This window comes from Dreissena polymorpha, chromosome 12, assembly GCF_020536995.1.
Source record: "Dreissena polymorpha isolate Duluth1 chromosome 12, UMN_Dpol_1.0, whole genome shotgun sequence".
In the NCBI taxonomy this organism is placed as follows: Eukaryota; Metazoa; Mollusca; class Bivalvia; order Myida; family Dreissenidae; genus Dreissena; species Dreissena polymorpha.
This window is the reverse complement of record NC_068366.1, coordinates 29,774,287-29,793,038: the sequence shown is the minus strand read 5'-3', so window position 1 is coordinate 29,793,038 and position 18,752 is coordinate 29,774,287. Positions and strand designations below refer to the sequence as shown.

The 18,752-nt window shown below is 32.1% G+C and overlaps 1 protein-coding gene across 1 annotated transcript in view; it reads right to left on the bottom strand.

Moving 5' to 3' along the window:
* The window catches only part of LOC127852485 (adhesion G protein-coupled receptor L2-like), a 40,191-nt gene extending 22,751 nt beyond the window's left edge, over positions 1-17,440 (bottom strand). The window contains exons 1-2 of the mRNA XM_052386441.1: positions 17,405-17,440; positions 15,588-15,761 (exon numbers count right to left, since the gene is read on the bottom strand). Coding sequence (XP_052242401.1) covers positions 15,588-15,761; positions 17,405-17,435 — 205 coding nt within the window. The 5' untranslated portion in view covers positions 17,436-17,440. The remainder of the gene's footprint in view (positions 1-15,587; positions 15,762-17,404) is intronic.
* Positions 17,441-18,752: the final 1,312 nt, after the last annotated feature.

The window sequence follows — 18,752 nt, the reverse complement described above, 5'->3', positions numbered from 1 at the left end:
TGCGAGTTGTTGGAGTAGTCGTGACGTGTGCATCGTGAAGGATTTACATAAAAACGCGATTTACGGTTGTTTTCGCCTCTTAATATATTAGTATGGTATGCCATTTATTGTGCAAGCTTAAAAGCATACTTTTTAACGATAAGTTTGTCGTTAATTTAACCATGTGGTGAATGTGTTATTATGACATGCGGACCAAAGTGAGGTCTTTTCATCTAGATGACGTAACTTAAACAAAATAACGTTATTGATTAGTCAAAAATAACATGAAGCCGATTGTAGTCACCCGGGGGTGACATGAAGCCGATTCTTGTAACCCGGGGGTGACTTCAAGCCGATGTTAGTCATCTTCGAAATCAGCATAAAGTCATCTTCAGCAAACAATTTACTTTTTCAACAAAAAATACATCATTTGGTCGTACATATTCGAAACAATTTGTGTTAAATACTAAAAAATGAAAGTAGAGATAAATGTATAAAGAAACTAAATTAATTAATTGCGGGCTCTTGAATTAAATGCATTTTATCACAGATCCTTTTATTGTTACCCTTACATTTTATCACAAATACTCTATGATTTTTGATTTCTCTTTTTTTTTTATTAACAGGTTGTTTTTGTTTTCGGAATAAGCCGCTTTCTGGGCGAACGCGCGCGCGCTTTTTACGACATCAAATGGCGATGCGTTGCCGTTTGATAAAAAAATTCACAGGTGACTAGAAGCCGATTCTTGTCACCGGGGTTGATGAGAAGCCGATTCATGTTACTCTGGGTGACTATTACTGTAGTTAAAACGCTTTTCCACGATAAATGGACACATACATTTACAGTGTCACAACCTTGAGTTGTGCAGCAAAAGTGCGTTTCATTTTGCTACTACAGTTCTGGATTCGAAGCTTATAAGCAAAATACTTGAGCACATATGCGTACATGTACCAACGTGTTAAAGTCATCGGAAATCTATGACTTTTTTCTTTTAAAATAAAGATAACGGGTGAATTTTCACTTTTATTGCACACACATTTAACCTTGTACAAAAATGCATGAACACTCATTATTAAATGCGTCTGTTTACTCAAAATTGGGTACATTTACCAACAAATTTTATATCCAAAAATAAGAATTGTTTCTTATAGTACGAACATTTTCAGGAACAAAAAAATCTGTGTTTTTTCGCATTAAAAGTCATTACGTTTGATACTTGAATTATTACTCAATATAATAAATTGTCATCATTGTTCGATATATTAAGAACATTTTAATTGAGAAAAGAATCAGCTTGTTTGCATTATTTATACTTCGTTATTTTACACACGGTTATAAATTGTCATCATTATTAGTAATATTACCAACAATTTCAGTGATAAATAATCAGTTGTTTTTCATTAAAAATAAAAATAATTCACACTTCCTAATATTACTCTTTATTATAAGTTGCCATCATCAAAAATAATTGCATTCCAAATCTACATTTTTGATAACTCGTTATATTAAGCACTATTATAAATTGTCATTGTCATCATTATTTGCAAAATTACAAACATTTCAAGGAGAATAAGTCAGTTTTTTTGCATTTGATATTGCGCAATATTACGCACAATTATAAATAGTCATCATTGTTCTTAATATAACGAACATTTTCAGGGAGAAAAAGTCAGTTCTTTGCATTAAAAATCTACATGTTTTATACTTCGTAATATAACGCACTATTATAAATTGTCAACATGAAAAAGTTAGGGCTTTGTTTAATAAAAAAAACTTTTTGATACTTCGTAATATAACTTATTATCCTAACTTTTCATCATTGTAAATTAAGTCGTAAATTATTTATCTATTCTGTTCTGTTATTTCTCGTTAAATAAATCTTTAAATTATAGTAAATTGATAAAATTCAAATTTCTATAATCTATAAAAGACCGGTATATATGTTAATATTCCATTATTGACAAAAATCCATTGATTTATACTCGATCGAAAAATCGATTTGTATTTAATTGTTGTGTAAGAAGGACCATTTGGCTCGTTTTGAATACTGAGGTAAGTGTTAGGTTCGTCTAGCCCCTATCTTTGTTTTCACTCCCGATGGTTTGCACTGACCGTTTAAAAGAGTCGAGTTGTTATCATTTATATGCCTATAGTTATAGGTGTTATGTTATAATAGTAGTCAATACTAACACTAATTTGTCTCTTGATAGAGTTTTAGGGGTTTCATCGTGTGCCATACTTTTAGAACTCGCAAACCGGTATTCTCCTGTGGAAGTATTTCATTCAAACTATTTAATAAATTGATATCGGTCGATTTATCCTAACAATGGTTTCGAATAACAAAATAATGGTAAAGCCAATAACGGTATGTCTATAACATAATTTTTATTTGAAAATTAGAACAGCATTAAACACGGCCGTTAATAATTCGCGCCAACTCTTTTAATAAATGAGACAATTCAACTTTCGAGGTGGCTCTCAAGCCCAAATATTTTAAAATTTAATGAATAATTGTACAGGGTGATAAGGTTTTATATGTTTTTCAACCTATTTCGCATTATTTTTAAAATCGGACAATATAATGCGATTAAGTAAAGATTGATTCATCCAAAAACGTACAGAAGCATACATTCTCAATCCATTTTAATCGTGAGAACCTTTATACGTTGTGGCATGGTGGAGGTTTAAAATGCATTTTTATGACTATTCATGTGTAACGAGAACATTTCCACCCAATTAAATCGCTAACAACATCAAACGAGTGCGTACAACATACATTAGATGCTGCATGCAAAAACAGACTGGTTTCTTGCCGACGTAGTCGATAATTTCGAATTGTTCCAAAAGAGATGGAGCCAATGCTTCAGGGATTGCGCTAAAGATAGGAGGTAACTCAAATGCAAGACGTATCAATTAACAGTCGTATCACATTGAAATCAACACATAACGTTCATTTAATAGATAATCTTATTTGTTAAATTAAAGTTATTTTTCAACGTTCATACTGTACAGAATATAAACACAATCTATTATAAATAAGATGTAGTTTTCTAAATATATAAGTGATCAACTCAATTAAGAAGACACCAACATGAATGAAACATATTGTACGATATATACCAAACATTTGTTATACTTAAACAAATTCAATAACTTAATGTTAAACATTATTAAAATAATTCATCGACCGCAATATTTGTATACAGTATGATAATTCGCGAAATAAATATTAGATAATACTTCTTCTTGAAACGATGAGTTTTGTCCCTGAATCCAACTGCTTGCTTAATTTACTAAAAGGCCAAGGTCAACGAATATTAATTAGGCTTATATTTTATTGTTTTTCCCTCTATTAACTTAAAAAAATGAAGAAAGCTCGGTCTTTTTCCGTTAATTTTTTTGTATTATTTATGTTAAATATTCTTATCTTACAAAGACGAACGTTTAAATCCATCAAGACTTTGTTAGAAAACTACTTTTTCAATTAAACACGCACGCGACCACAATGTGCTGAAGTAGTCAATTTACAAAAATTATGTTAGTCCAATTTACATAATAAAAACCATAACATAAAATATTCCACTTTAAAATAGCTATACATTTGCATTATCGCCACCTCCTAATCAGAGCGCAACCGCATAGGCAATGGCTCCATCTCTTCTTGAAAAATGCAAATGTATCACTTGAACAGGTTAAAAGTAATCGTGTTATGTAATGAGCGATTTAATTGGCTGGGAATTTGCTCGTCACACAATTTAAGACATCGATTTGCTTTTACGAATTTTACCATGACACAACTTTTAAAGGTCCTCATGTTTCCAAATTTGTTGTGACTGTGTGTTTCTGTTCAGCTTTCAATGAATTCATTATCGCTAAATCGCACTACATTGGGTGATTTTTAAAAATAATGCAAAAAGGAGTTATAACACATATAAAACATAATGACACTGTAAACGTATCCTTTAATTTTCAAAACATCCAGGCGCTACCTCGGAAGTAGCATTGGCTCATTTATTAATGCATCTCAAAATGTGGTGGCGCGCGTGATTAACGGTCGTGATTACACTTTTTAAATTAACACCATCTCAACAGGTGACTTTAAGTTGCTCAACATAACAACACACGTCATTATTGTAAGGTTTATGGTCGAAGAAGATGTCATCGAAGTTGCTTAGTATCAAATCACGATTCAAATGAAATCATAAAGTATAAAGTGTTGCAAAACGAAGAAAAATGCAAACATGTCTTGGGAAACGTAACCTTAGATGACTGGAATACATTTCTAAGGACTTACGAAACATCCGGACGACGACGAACAAATAACTAATCGAAAATTATCATTATGGAAAATACTTGCTCAGTTGAAACTAGACCAGTCATGAAGCTGTTTTTCATGTTTCCGCAATATGACATTTACCTTGACCATAGAAGCAAAACTACAATCAAAAGCTGGGTCTCCCATAAAACGTGCTATATCCAATATGTAATTAAGTCACTCTACGTTAACAAAAGGTAATAGTAATAGAGCAGACGCAATATTCAAGAATAATTCTTAAGAAGGCTATCAAACTCGACCGAGATATATGCATAAGAATTTAAGCATGAAAGTGGACCTACTATCGAACACATCATTACAAAATACATATGCTTACGAATTCATTAGCGTTACCCGGAATTGCACGATACATTTCTTTGTTTTTATGGTTGCATAAAAAATATTGTCCACCAACATCTTTATAGTCTTAAATAAATGGATATAAATTATCAACCTGTACTTTCTTTACGAGACAATCAACCTGTCCACCACATACCTTTCATGAACAAACTGACGACTTGTTTTGATATGTTTAAAGTATTTATTGAATACGCAAAACTATGCCCTTTTTTATATATCAAACAATACAAATTATTAAATTTCTACCAGTCACAGTAGCTTTTCATTGATAATCAAAGTGATGATTATTTTTACATTTATATTTGTTTTAGTAGATTCATCCATTCAATGGCTAGTAATTATACAATATAGAGCTTGAAATGTTGAATTGCTACATGAAGTCTGTGGTTATTTAAATAAAAATGATTGCATAATAAGCTTGATTTGTTAAAGCCACACAACTTATTTGGCATAGTAAATTTAAGTGTAATCACATATTGTATCTATGACAATTAGAAAAAATCTGGTGGTTACAATATAGAAATTCGTCTCTTTTGCGTTAAAAAAAAAAAATCGCGTTTGTCGAAATGGACGTATGCGTCTAGAAATTCTAGAATGTTAATGTCGACCGCACGACACAATTGCTAAAGACCGACGCAAACAATGGATGACAACATAAAACAACTACATGTACACAGAGAAATTAAGTATTTAAATTTGCGTGTCCCATTGAGAAACCCATTGAGATTACAACATAATGGTTTTGTACCTTTTCTAGTTTAATGAGATCAACTCCAATCAGATACTTTATCTATTTGGGGTTTCAACTAATTAATAGCCAGTTTTACAAATCAATATATTGTGTAGCTCATTGATCGTTCCTTCAAATAACCATATATAACCATTCTTAAAATTTGGTAGTTTATCACAGTCACAGTCAGATTGATTTTATACCAAACACAATGCTATCAGACAGCATAGACTCCATCTCATATTTTTTATTAAACGATATAGACATTTCGAGCCCGAGCGTATATTAAAGACACCAAGGTAGGTTAACAGAGATAAAACGTAGGAACATCGATATAAATAGTACATGCATAATCAGGTGTTAATTAGAAAACATTAAACTAAGACCACTAAGACTGAGACGACCAGTACAGGCATGTGTGATGTCAACTAATGCAATACAAAAAATAATTCCTGGTTACCAGGAACCCTTTTTACAAGTAAAAACAATCCATAGACTGGCCGAATGGAGGGCGTTACAAATAAATGTACATGTTAAAGGAATTATTACAAATAAAACTATTACGCCTGTTCGGACTTTTTCTACATATCACAGCGGCAAGGATTGTGAATGGTAAGTGTAAATAATAAACATAAAAAAGGTAATTGTATGCTGTGGAGATTAAGTAAAGGCATAATCAGGTAAACGTATTACAAGGTATATAATAACCTTATATATTAACCTTTTAGATTGCAGATTGCTGTTTCCCACGTCGCATTTGCCTGACACATAATGTGTGTAACGTTCGATTCATATCCAGTATCACATGTCACATTTGCTTGCGATCCGTAAGAGTAGTATCGTGAGTTTACAAGAGTGTTAACTCCATTTTGCATTTTGGGAACGGTACCACAATCTTAAAGAAATAAAACACACATGATACATTTGACAGCTCGTTCAACGTATAATACAAATGTTTATTAGTAGGTGTAAGAAATGTTAACATAAAAAAAAACATCATAAAAATAACCTAACACTAAAATACATATTTTCGTTAATTTTCTTTAAATAACACAGCGGACACTTTTACGAATGCAATTTTGTTAAGAATATCTAAACAGAAGTGATATGTTTGGTAAGGGGCATACGTATATTAAGATATTATTGACCACACTCTAAGGCGTGTGCTTATCATTATGCTAAATGAAACATGCAAAACATATGATTAACGAAATTGTATTGATTGTATTGATTGCTGTGAACTAACTTTTTATTTATTTTGAATTATTCTCAGCGGTTAGTAATTCGATTATCAACGTTTTAGTTAGCGAAATCTGCATAACTGAACTCAACTCGATGGCAATATTAGTATGGAACGAAATAATCAACATAGTGTACTGAATTATTCTGTGTGTAACCCAAAGATCACGTCAGTGGAACTGTGTTGAAACACGGACAGCTCGTTTACCCGAAAGATGTGCAAATACTTACACTATTTTACACCATTTTAACTTATCAATTTAAACAAAAAAGCCATATCATGAAGAATTATTATATGGCTGATAATAAGTTTCAAGTTGAAATTTTGAAACAAAAACCACCCGTCCTAACCGCTGTTTGTTGTAAAATTTAACACAAAAAAACAAACTTATTTGACGTTTTTAATATATTATCCATGTACATATAAAGTCATTTTTTTCGGAACATATTTAAAACAATGTCCTTTTAATGTCGACCGTACGACAAAATTGTTAAAGACCGACGAAAACAATGGATGACAACATAAAACAACTACATGTACACAGAGAAATCAAGTCTTTATATGTTCGTGTCCCATTGAGAAACCCATTGAGATTACAACATAATGGTTTTGTACTTTTTCTAGTATAATGAGATCAATTCCAATCAGATACTTTATCTATTTGGGTTTTCAACTAACTTATAGCCAGTTTTACAAATCAATATATTGTGTAGCTCATTGATCGCTCCTTCAAATAACCATATATTACCATTCATCAAATTTGGTATGTCATCACAGTCACAATCAGATTGATTTTATACCAAACACAATGCTATCAGACAGTTAAGACCCCAACTCATCTTTTTTCTTAAACAATATAGACCTTTCGAGCCCGAGCGTATATTAAAGACACCAAGGTAGGTTAACAAAGATAAAACGTAGGAACATCGATATAAATAGTACATGCATAATCAGGTGTTTATTACAAAACCTTAAACTAAGACCACTAAGACTTAGACGACCAGTACAGGCATGTGTCATGTCAACTAATGCAATAAAAAAAATCATGATTAACAGGAACCCTGTTTACAAGTAAAAACCATCCATAGACTGGCCGAATTGAGGGCGTTAAAAATAATTGTACACGTGTAAGGAATTATTACAAATAAAACATTTCGCACTTTCGGACTTTTTCTACATATCACAGCGGCCAGGATTGTAAATGGTAAGTGTAAATAATAAAAATAACAAAGGTAATTGTATGCTGTGGAGATTAAGTAAAGGCATAATCAGGTAAACGTATTACAAGGTATATAATAACCTTATATATTTACCTTTTAGATTACAGATTGCTGTTTCCCACGTCGCATTTGCCTGACACATAATGTGTGTAACGTTGGATTCATATCCAGTATCACATGTCACATTTGCTTGCGATCCGTAAGAGGAGTTTCGTGAGTTTAAAAGAGTGTAAACTCCATTTTGCATTGTGGGAACGGACCCACAATCTTAAAGAAATAAAACACACATACTACATTTGACAGCTCGTTCAACGTATAATACAAATGTTATTTAGGAGTAAGAAATGTTAACATAAAAAAACAACATAAGAATAACCTAAAGTTAAAATACATATTTTCGGTTATTTTCTTTAAATAACACAGTGGACAATTTTATGAATGCAATTTTGTTAAGAATATCTAAACAGAAGTGATATGTTTGCTACGGGACATACGTATATTAAAATATTATTGACCACCCTTTCAGGCGTTTGCTTATCATTATGCCAAATGAAACATGCCAAACATATGATTAACGAAATTGTATTGATTGTATTGATTGTAGTGTACTAACTTTTTATTTATTTTGAATTATTCTCAGCGGTTAGTAATTCGATTTTAAACGTTTAAGTTAGCGAAATCTGCATAATTTAACTCAACTCGATGGCAATATTAGTATGAAACGAAAATAATCAACATAGTTTACTGAATTATTCTGTGTGTAACCCAAATATCACGTCAGTGGAACTGTGTTGAAACACGGACAGCTCGTTTACCCGAAAGATGTGCAAATACTTACACTATTTTACACTATTTTAACTTATCCATTCTAAAAAAAAGCCATATCATGAAGAATAATTATATGGTTGATATAAGTTTCAAGTTAAAATTTTGAACCAAAAACCACCCGTCCTAACCGCTGTTTGTTGTACAATTTAACAACAAACAAACTTATTTGACGTTTTTTATATATTATCCATGTACATATAAAGTAATTTTTTACAGAACATATTTGAAACAATGTCCTGTTAATGTCGACCGTACGACACAATTGCTAAAGACCGACCTTAACAATGGATGACAACATAAAACAACTACATGTACACAGAGAAATCAAGTATTTAAACGTTCGTTTCCCATTGAGAAACCCATTGAGATTATAACATAATGGTTTTGTACTTTTTCTAGTTAAATGAGATCAATTCCAATCAGATACTTTATCTATTTGAGTTTTCAACTAATTTATAGCCAGTTTTACAAATCAAAATATTGTATAGCTCATTGATCGTTCCTTCAAATAACTATATATTACCATTCATCAAATTTGGTAATTCATCACAGTCACAATCAGATTGATTTAATACAAAACACAATGCTATCAGACAGCATAGACCCCATCTCATCTTTTTTCTTAAACGTTATAGACATTTCGAGCCCGAGCGTATATTAAAGATACCAAGGTAGGTTAACAGAGATAAAACGTAGGAACATCGATATAAATAGTACATGCATAATCAGGTGTTTATTACAAAACATTAAACTAAGACCACTCAGACTTAGACGGCCAGTTCAGGCATGTGTCATGTCAACTAATGCAATAAAATAAATAATTCCTGGTTAACAGGAACCCTTTTTACAAGTAAAAACCATCCATAGACTGGCCGAACTGTGGGCGTTACAAATAATTGTACATGTGTTAGAAATTATTACAAATAAAACTATTACGCACTTTCGGACTTTTTCTACATATCACAGCGGCCAGGATTGTGAATGGTAAGTGTAAATAATAGAAATCAAAAAGGTCATTGTATGCTGTGGAGATTAAGTAAAGGCATAATCAGGTAAACGTATTACAAGGTATATAATAACCTTATGTATTTACCTTTTAGATTGCAGATTGCTGTTTCCCACGTCGCATTTGCCTGACACATAATGTGTGTAACGTTCGATTCATATCCAGCATCACATGTCACATTTGCTTGCGATCCGTAAGAGGAGTTTCGTGAGTTTAAAAGACGGTAAACTCCATTTTGCATTGTGGGAACGGCACCACAATCTTAAAGAAATAAAACACAATGATACATTTGACAGCTCGTTCAACGTATAATACAAATGTTAACTAGGTGTAAGAAATAATAACATAAAAAACCAACATAAGAATAACCTAAAATTAAAATACATATTTTCGGTTATTTTCTTTAAATAACACAGCGGACACTTGAATGCAATTTTGTTAAGAATATCTAAACAGAAGTGATATGTTTGCTAATGTGCATACGTATATTAAGATATTATTGACCACCCTTTACGGCCAATCGCACATTCTCGGCCCTTTCCGTCAAACATCGGATAAGTACCTCGAAGGAGATAGTATGAATACACATTTCGGAAGCGGTATTGCGGTCTGCCTACGCGGGCCTATGCGAATCAAAATTACATAGTAAAAACAAACATGGCCGGTTTTGCGAGTTGTTTACATTTTGCAAAGATGAAAATGGGGATTTTCTATGCTCTGAAGGCAGAGCAAGTACAAACTCTACAGGAATTATGGACGCCATCGTTGATATTGTTTTTGTTGTTGTAACATTCTTAGAATGGTATCACGTGGGCGGACTACTTTCAACCCGTATTTCTCCCGAGTCCGATTATGATAATCTGCGAGGGGTACCGAATGCCTTTAAGGCATATGCTTATTTTTATGCCAAATGAAACGTGCCAAACATATGATTAACGAAATTGTATTGATTGTATTGATTGCTTTGAAATAACTTTTCTATTTATTTTGAATTATTCTCAGCGGTTAGTAATTCGATTTTCAACGTTTTAGTTAGCGAAATCTACACAACTGAACTCAACTCGATGGCAATATTAGTTTGGAACGAAAATAATCAACATAGTTTACTGAATTATTATGTGTGTAACCCTAAGATCATGTCAGTGGAACTGTCTTGAAACACGGACAGCTCGTTTACCCGAAAGATGTGCAAATACTTACACTATTTTACACTATTTTAACTTATCCATTTGAAAAAAGCCATATCATGAAGAATTATTATAAGGTTGATAATAAGTTTCAAGTTAAAATTTTGAACCAAAAACCACCCGTCCTTACCGCTGTTGGTTGTACAATTTAACAACAAACAAACTTATTTTACTCTTTTTATATATTATCCATGTACATATAAAGTCATTTTTTACAGAACATATTTGAAACAATGTCCTGTTAATGTCGACCGCGCGACACAATTGCTAGGGACCTAAACAATGGATGACAACATAAAACAACTACATGTACACAGAGAAATTGTGTATTTAAATGTTCGTGTCTCATTGAGAAACCCATTGAGATTACAACATAATGGTTTTGTACCTTTTCTAGTAAAATGAGATCAATTCCAATCAGATACTATCTATTTGGGTTTTCAACTATTTATAGCCAGTTTTACAAATCAATATATTGTGTAGCCCATTGATCATTCCTTCAAATAACCATATATTACCATTCATCAAATTTGGTAGTTCATCACAGTCATAATCAGATTGATTTTATACCAAACACAATGCTCTCAGACAGCTAGACCCCATCTCATCTTTTTTCTTAAACGTTATAGACATTTCGAGCCCGAGCGTATATTTAAGACACCAAGGTAGGTTAACAACGATAAAACGTAGGAACATCGATATAAATAGTACATGCATAATCAGGTGTTTATTACTAAACATTAAACTAAGACTACTAAGACTTAGACGACCAGTACAGGCATGTGTCATGTCAACTAATGCAATAAAAAAAATAATTCCTGGTTGAAAGGAACCCTTTTTCCAAGTATAAACCATCCATAGACTGGCCGAATTGAGGGCGTTACAAAAAGTGTACATGTGTAAGAAATTATTACAAATAAAACTTTTACGCACTTTCCTACTTTTTACATATCACAGCGGCCAGGATTGCGAATGGTTAGTGTAAATAATAAAAATAAAAAAGGTTATTGTATGCTGTGCAGATTAAGTAAAGGCATAATCAGGTAAACGTATTACAAGGTATATAATAACCTTATATATTAACCTTTTAGATTGCAGATTGCTGTTTCCCACGTCGCATTGGCCTGACATATAATGTGTGTAACGTTCGATTCATATCCAGTATCACATGTTACATTTGCTTGCGATCCGTAAGAGGAGTTTCGTGAGTTTAAACGAGTGTAAACTCCATTTTGCATTTTAGGAACGTTACCACAATCTTAAAGAAATAAAACACACATGATACATTTGACAGCTTGTTCAACGTATAATACAAATGTTAATAAGGTGTAAGGAATGTTAACATAAAAAAACATTAGAATAACCTAAAATTAAAATACATATGTTCGGTTATTTTCTTTAAATAACACAGCGGACATTTTTATGAATGCAATTTTGTTAAGAATATCTAAACAGAAGTGATATGTTTGATAAGGGGCATACGTATATTAAGATATTATTGACCACCCTTTAAGGCGTGTGCTTATCATTATGCCAAATGAAACATGTCAAACAAATGATTAACGAAATTGTATTGATTGTATTGATTGTTGTGAACTAACTTTTTATTTATTTTGAATTATTCTCAGCGGTTAGTAATTCGATTTTCAACGTTTTAGTTAGCGAAATCTACACAACTGAACTCAACTCGATGGCAATATTAGTATGGAGCGAAAATAGTCAACATAGTTTACTGAATTATTCTGTGTGTAACCATAAGATCACGTCAGTGGAACTGTGTTGAAACACGGACAGCTCGTTTACCCGAAAGATGTGCAAATACTTACATTATTTTACACTATTTTAACTTATCCATTTGAAAAAAGCCATATCATGAAGAATTATTATATGGCTGATAATAAGTTTCAAGTTAAAACTTTGAACCAAAAACCACTCGTCCTTACCGCTGTTTGTTGTACAATTTAACAACAAACAAACTTATTTTACTTTTTTTATATATTATCCATGTACATATAAAGTCATTTTTTACAGAACATATTTGCAGCAATGTCCTGTTAATGTCGACCGTACGAAACAATTGCTAAAGACCGACCTTAACAATGGATGACAACATAAAACAACTACATGTACACAGAGAAATCAAGTATTTAAACGTTCGTGTCCCATTGAGAAACCCATTGAGATTACAACATAATGGTTTTGTACCTTTTCTAGTTAAATGAGATCAATTCCAATCAGATACTTTATCTATTTGGGTTTTCAACTAATTTATAGCCAGTTTTACAAATCAATATATTGTGTAGCTCATTGATCGTTCCTTCAAATAACCATATATTACCATTCATCAAATTTGGTAGTTTATCACAGTCGCAATCAGATTGATTTTATACCAAACACAATGCTATCAGACAGCATAGACCCCATCTCATCTTTTTTCTTAAACGATATAGACATTTCGAGCCCGAGCGTATATTTAAGACACCAAGGTAGGTTAACAAAGATAAAACGTAGGAACATCGATATAAATAGTACATGCATAATCAGGTGTTTATTACAAAACATTAAACTAAGACCACTAGGACTTAGACGACCAGCACATTCATGTCAACTAAATAAATGCAATAAAAAAAATAATTCCTGGTTACCAGGAACCCTTTTTACAAGTAAAAACCATCCATAGACTGGCCGAGTTGAGGGCGTTACAAATAAGTGTACATGTGTAAGGAATTATTACAAATAAAACTATTATGCACTTTCGGACTTTTTCTACATATCACAGCGGCCAGGATTGTGAATGTTAAGTGTAAATAATAAACATAAAAAAGGTAATTGTATGCTGTGGAGATTAAGTAAAGGCATAATCAGGTAAACGTATTACAAAGTATATAATAACCTTATATTTTTACCTTTTAGATTGCAGATTGCTGTTTCCCACGTCGCATTTGCCTGACACATAATGTGTGTAACGTTCGATTCATATCCAGTATCACATGTCACATTTGCTTGCGATCCGTAAGAGGAGTTTCGTGAGTTCAAAAGAGTATAAACTCCATTTTGCATTGTGGGAACGGTACCACAATCTTAAAGAAATAAAACACACATGATACATTTGACAGCTCGTTAAACGTTTAATACAATTGCTAATTAGGTGTAAGAAATATTAACATAAAAAACAGCATAAGAATAACCTAAAATTAAAATACATATTTTCGGCTATTTTCATTTAATAACACAGCAGACACTTTTATGAATGCAATTTTGATAAGAATATCTAAACAGAAGTGATATGTTTGGTAGGGGCATACGTATATTAAGATATTATTGACCACACTTTAAGGCGTGTGCTTATCATTATGCTAAATGAAACATGCCAAACATATGATTAACGAAATTGTATGGATTGTATTGATTGCTGTGAACTAACTTTTTATTTATTTTGAATTATTATCAGCGGTTAGTAATTCGATTTTCAACGTTTTAGTTAGCGAAATCTGCATAACTGAACTCAACTCGATGGCAATATTAGTATGGAACGAAATAATCAACATAGTTTACTGAATTATTCTGTGTGTAACCCAAAGATCACGTCAGTGGAACTGTGTTGAAACACGGATAGCTCGTTTACCCGAAAGATGTGCAAATACTTACACTATTTTACACTATTTTAACTTATCAATTTGAAAAAAGCCATATCATGAAGAATTATTATATGGTTGATAATAAGTCTCAACTTAAAAATTTGAACCCCAAACCACCCGTCCTAACCGCTGTTTGTTGTAAAAATTAACAACAAACAAACTTATTTGACGTTTTTAATATATTATCCATGTACATATAAAGTCATTTTTACAGAACATATTTAAAACAATGCCCTGTTAATGTCGACCGTACGAAACAATTGCTAAAGACCGACCTTAACAATGGATGACAACATAAAACAACTACATGTATACAGAGAAATTAAGTATTTAAATGTCCTTGTCCCATTGAGAAACCCATTGAGATGACAACATAATGGTTTTTTACCTTTCCTAGTTAAATGAGATCAATTCCAATCAGATACTTAATCTTTTTGGGTTTTCCACTAATTTATAGCCAGTTTTACAAATCAATATATTGTGTAGCTCATTGATCGTTCCTTCAAATAACCATGTATAACCATTCATCAAATTTGGTAGTTCATCACAGTCACAATCAGATTGATGTTATACCAAACACAATGCTATCAGACAGCATAGACCCCATCTCATCTTTTTTCTTAAACAATATAGACATTTCGAGTCCGAGCGTATATTAAAGGCACCAAGGTAGGTTAACATAGATAAAACGTAGGAACATCGATATAAATAATACATGCATAATCAGGTGTTTATTACAAAACAATTAACTAAGACCACTAAGACTTAGACGGCCAGTATAGGCATGTGTCATGTCAACTAATGCAATAAAAAAACTGGTTACCAGGAACCCTTTTTACAAGTAAAAAACATCCATAGACTGGCCGAATTGAGGGCGTTACAAATAATTGTACATGTGTAAGGAATTATTACAAATAAAACTATTACGCACTTTCGTACTTTTTTACATATCATAGCGGCCATGATTGTGAATGGTAAGTGTAAATAATAAAAATAAAAAAGGTAATTGTATGCTGTGGAGATTAAGTAAAGGCATAATCAGGTAAACTTATTACAAGGTATATAATAACCTTATATTTGTACCTTTTAGATTGCAGATTGCTGTTTCCCACGTCGCATTTGCCTGACACATAATGTGTGTAACGTTCGATTCATATCCTGTATCACATGTCACATTTGCTTGCGATCCGTAAGAGGAGTTTCGTGAGTTTAAAAGAGTGTAAACTCCATTTTGCATTGTGGGAACGGTACCACAATCTTAAAGAAATAAAACACGCAGGATACATTTGACAGCTCGTTCAACGAATAATACAAATGCTAATAAGGTGTAAGGAATGTTAACATAAAAAACAACATAAGCATAACCTAAAATTAAAATACATATTTTCGGTTATTTTCTTTAAATAACACAGCGGACACTTTTATGAATGCAATTTTGTTAAGAATATCTAAACAGAAGTGATATGTTTGCTCAGGGGCATACGTATATTAAGATATTATTGACCACCCATTAAGGCGTGTGCTTATCATTATGCCAAATGAAACATGCCAAACATATGATTAACGAAATTGTATTGATTGTATTGATTGCTTTGAAATAACTTTTTTATTTATTTTGAATTATTCTCAGCGGTAAGTAATTCGATTTTCAACGTTTTAGTTAGCGAAATCTACACAACTGAACTCAACTCGATGGCAATATTAGTTTGGAACGAAAATAATCAACATAGTTTACTGAATTATTCTGTGTGTAACCCTAAGATCATGTCAGTGGAACTGTCTTGAAACACGGACAGCTCGTTTACCCGAAAGATGTGCAAATACTTACACTATTTTACACTATTTTAACTTATCCATTTGAAAAAAGCCATATCATGAAGAATTATTATAAGGTTGATAATAAGTTTCAAGTTAAAATTTTGAACCAAAAACCACCCGTCCTTACCGCTGTTGGTTGTACAATTTAACAACAAACAAACTTATTTTACTTTTTTTATATATTATCCATGTACATATAAAGTCATTTTTTACAGAACATATTTGAAACAATGTCCTGTTAATGTCGACCGCGCGACACAATTGCTTGGGACCTAAACAATGGATGACAACATAAAACAACTACATGTACACAGAGAAATTATGTATTTAAATGTTCGTGTCCCATTGAGAAACCCATTGAGATTACAACATAATGGTTTTGTACCTTTTCTAGTAAAATGAGATCAATTACAATCAGATACTATCTATTTTTGGTTTTCAACTATTTATAGCCAGTTTTACAAATCAATATATTGAGTAGCCCATTGATCATTCCTTCAAATAACCATATATTACCATTCATCAAATTTGGTAGTTCATCACAGTCACAATCAGATTGATTTTATACCAAACACAATGCTCTCAGACAGCTAGACCCCATCTCATCTTTTTTCTTAAACGTTATAGACATTTCGAGCCCGAGCGTATATTAAAGACACCAAGGTAGGTTAACAACGATAAAACGTAGGAACATCGATATAAATAGTACATGCATAATCAGGTGTTTATTACTAAACATTAAACTAAGACCACTAAGACTTAGACGACCAGTACAGGCATGTGTCATGTCAACTAATGCAATAAAAAAAAATAATTCCTGGTTGAAAGGAACCCTTTTTCCAAGTAAAAACCATCCATAGACTGGCCGAATTGAGGGCGTTACAAAAATTGTACATGTGTAAGAAATTATTACAAATAAAACTATTACGCACTTTCGTACTTTTTACATATCACAGCGGCCAGGATTGTGAATGGTTAGTGTAAATAATTAAAATAAAAAAGGTTATTGTATGCTGTGGAGATAAAGTAAAGGCATAATCAGGTAAGGTATCACAAGGTATATAATAACCTTATATATTAACCTTTTAGATTGCAGATTGCTGTTTCCCACATCGCATTGGCCTGACATATAATGTGTGTAACGTTCGATTCATATCCAGTATCACATGTCACATTTGCTTGCGATCCGTAAGAGGAGTTTCGTGAGTTTAAACGAGTGTAAACTCCATTTTGCATTTTGGGAACGTTACCACAATCTTAAAGAAATAAAACACACATGATACATTTGACAGCTCGTTCAACGTATAATACAAATGTTAATTAGGTGTAAGGAATGTTAACATAAAAAAACATAAGAATAACCTAAAATTAAAATACATATTTTCGGTTATTTTCTTTAAATAACACAGCGGACATTTTTATGAATGCAGTTTTGTTAAGAATATCTAAACAGAAGTGATATGTTTGATAAGGGGCATACGTATATTAAGATATTATTGACCACCCTTTAAGGCGTGTGCTTATCATTATGCCAAATGAAACATGTCAAACAAATGATTAACGAAATTGTATTAATTGTATTGATTGTTGTGAACTAACCTTTTTATTGATTTTGAATTATTCTCAGCGGTTAGTAATTCGATTTTCAACGTTTTAGTTAGCGAAATCTACACAACTGAACTCAACTCGATGGCAATATTAGTATGGAACGAAAATAATCAAAATAGTTTACTGAATTATTCTGTGTGTAACCCAAAGATCACGTCAGTGGAACTGTGTTGAAACACGGACAGCTCGTTTACTCGAAAGATGTGCAAATACTTACACTATTTTACACTATTTTAACTTATCAATTTGAAAAAAAGCCATATCATGAAGAATTATTATATGGTTGATAATAAGTTTCAAGTTAAAAATTTGAACCCCAAACCACCCGTCCTAACCGCTGTTTGTTGTACAATTTAACAACAAACAAACTTATTTGACGTTTTTTATATATTATCCATGTACATATAAAGTAATTTTTTACAGAACATATTTAAAACAATGTCCTGTTAACGTCGACCGTACGACACAATTGCTAAAGACAGACCTTAACAATGGATTACAACATAAAACAACAACAGGTACACAGAGAAATTAAGTATTTAAATGTCCTTGTCCCATTGAGAAACCCATTGAGATTACAACATAATGGTTTTGTACTTTTTCTAGTTTAATGAGATCAAATCCAATCATATACTTTATCTTTTTGGATTTTCAACTAATTTATAGCCAGTTTTACAAATCAATATATTGTGTAGCTCATTGATCGTTCTTTAAAATAACCATATATAACCATTCATCAAATTTGGTAGATCATCACTGTCACAATCAGATTGATGTTATACCAAACACAATGCTATCAGACAACATAGATCCCATCTCATC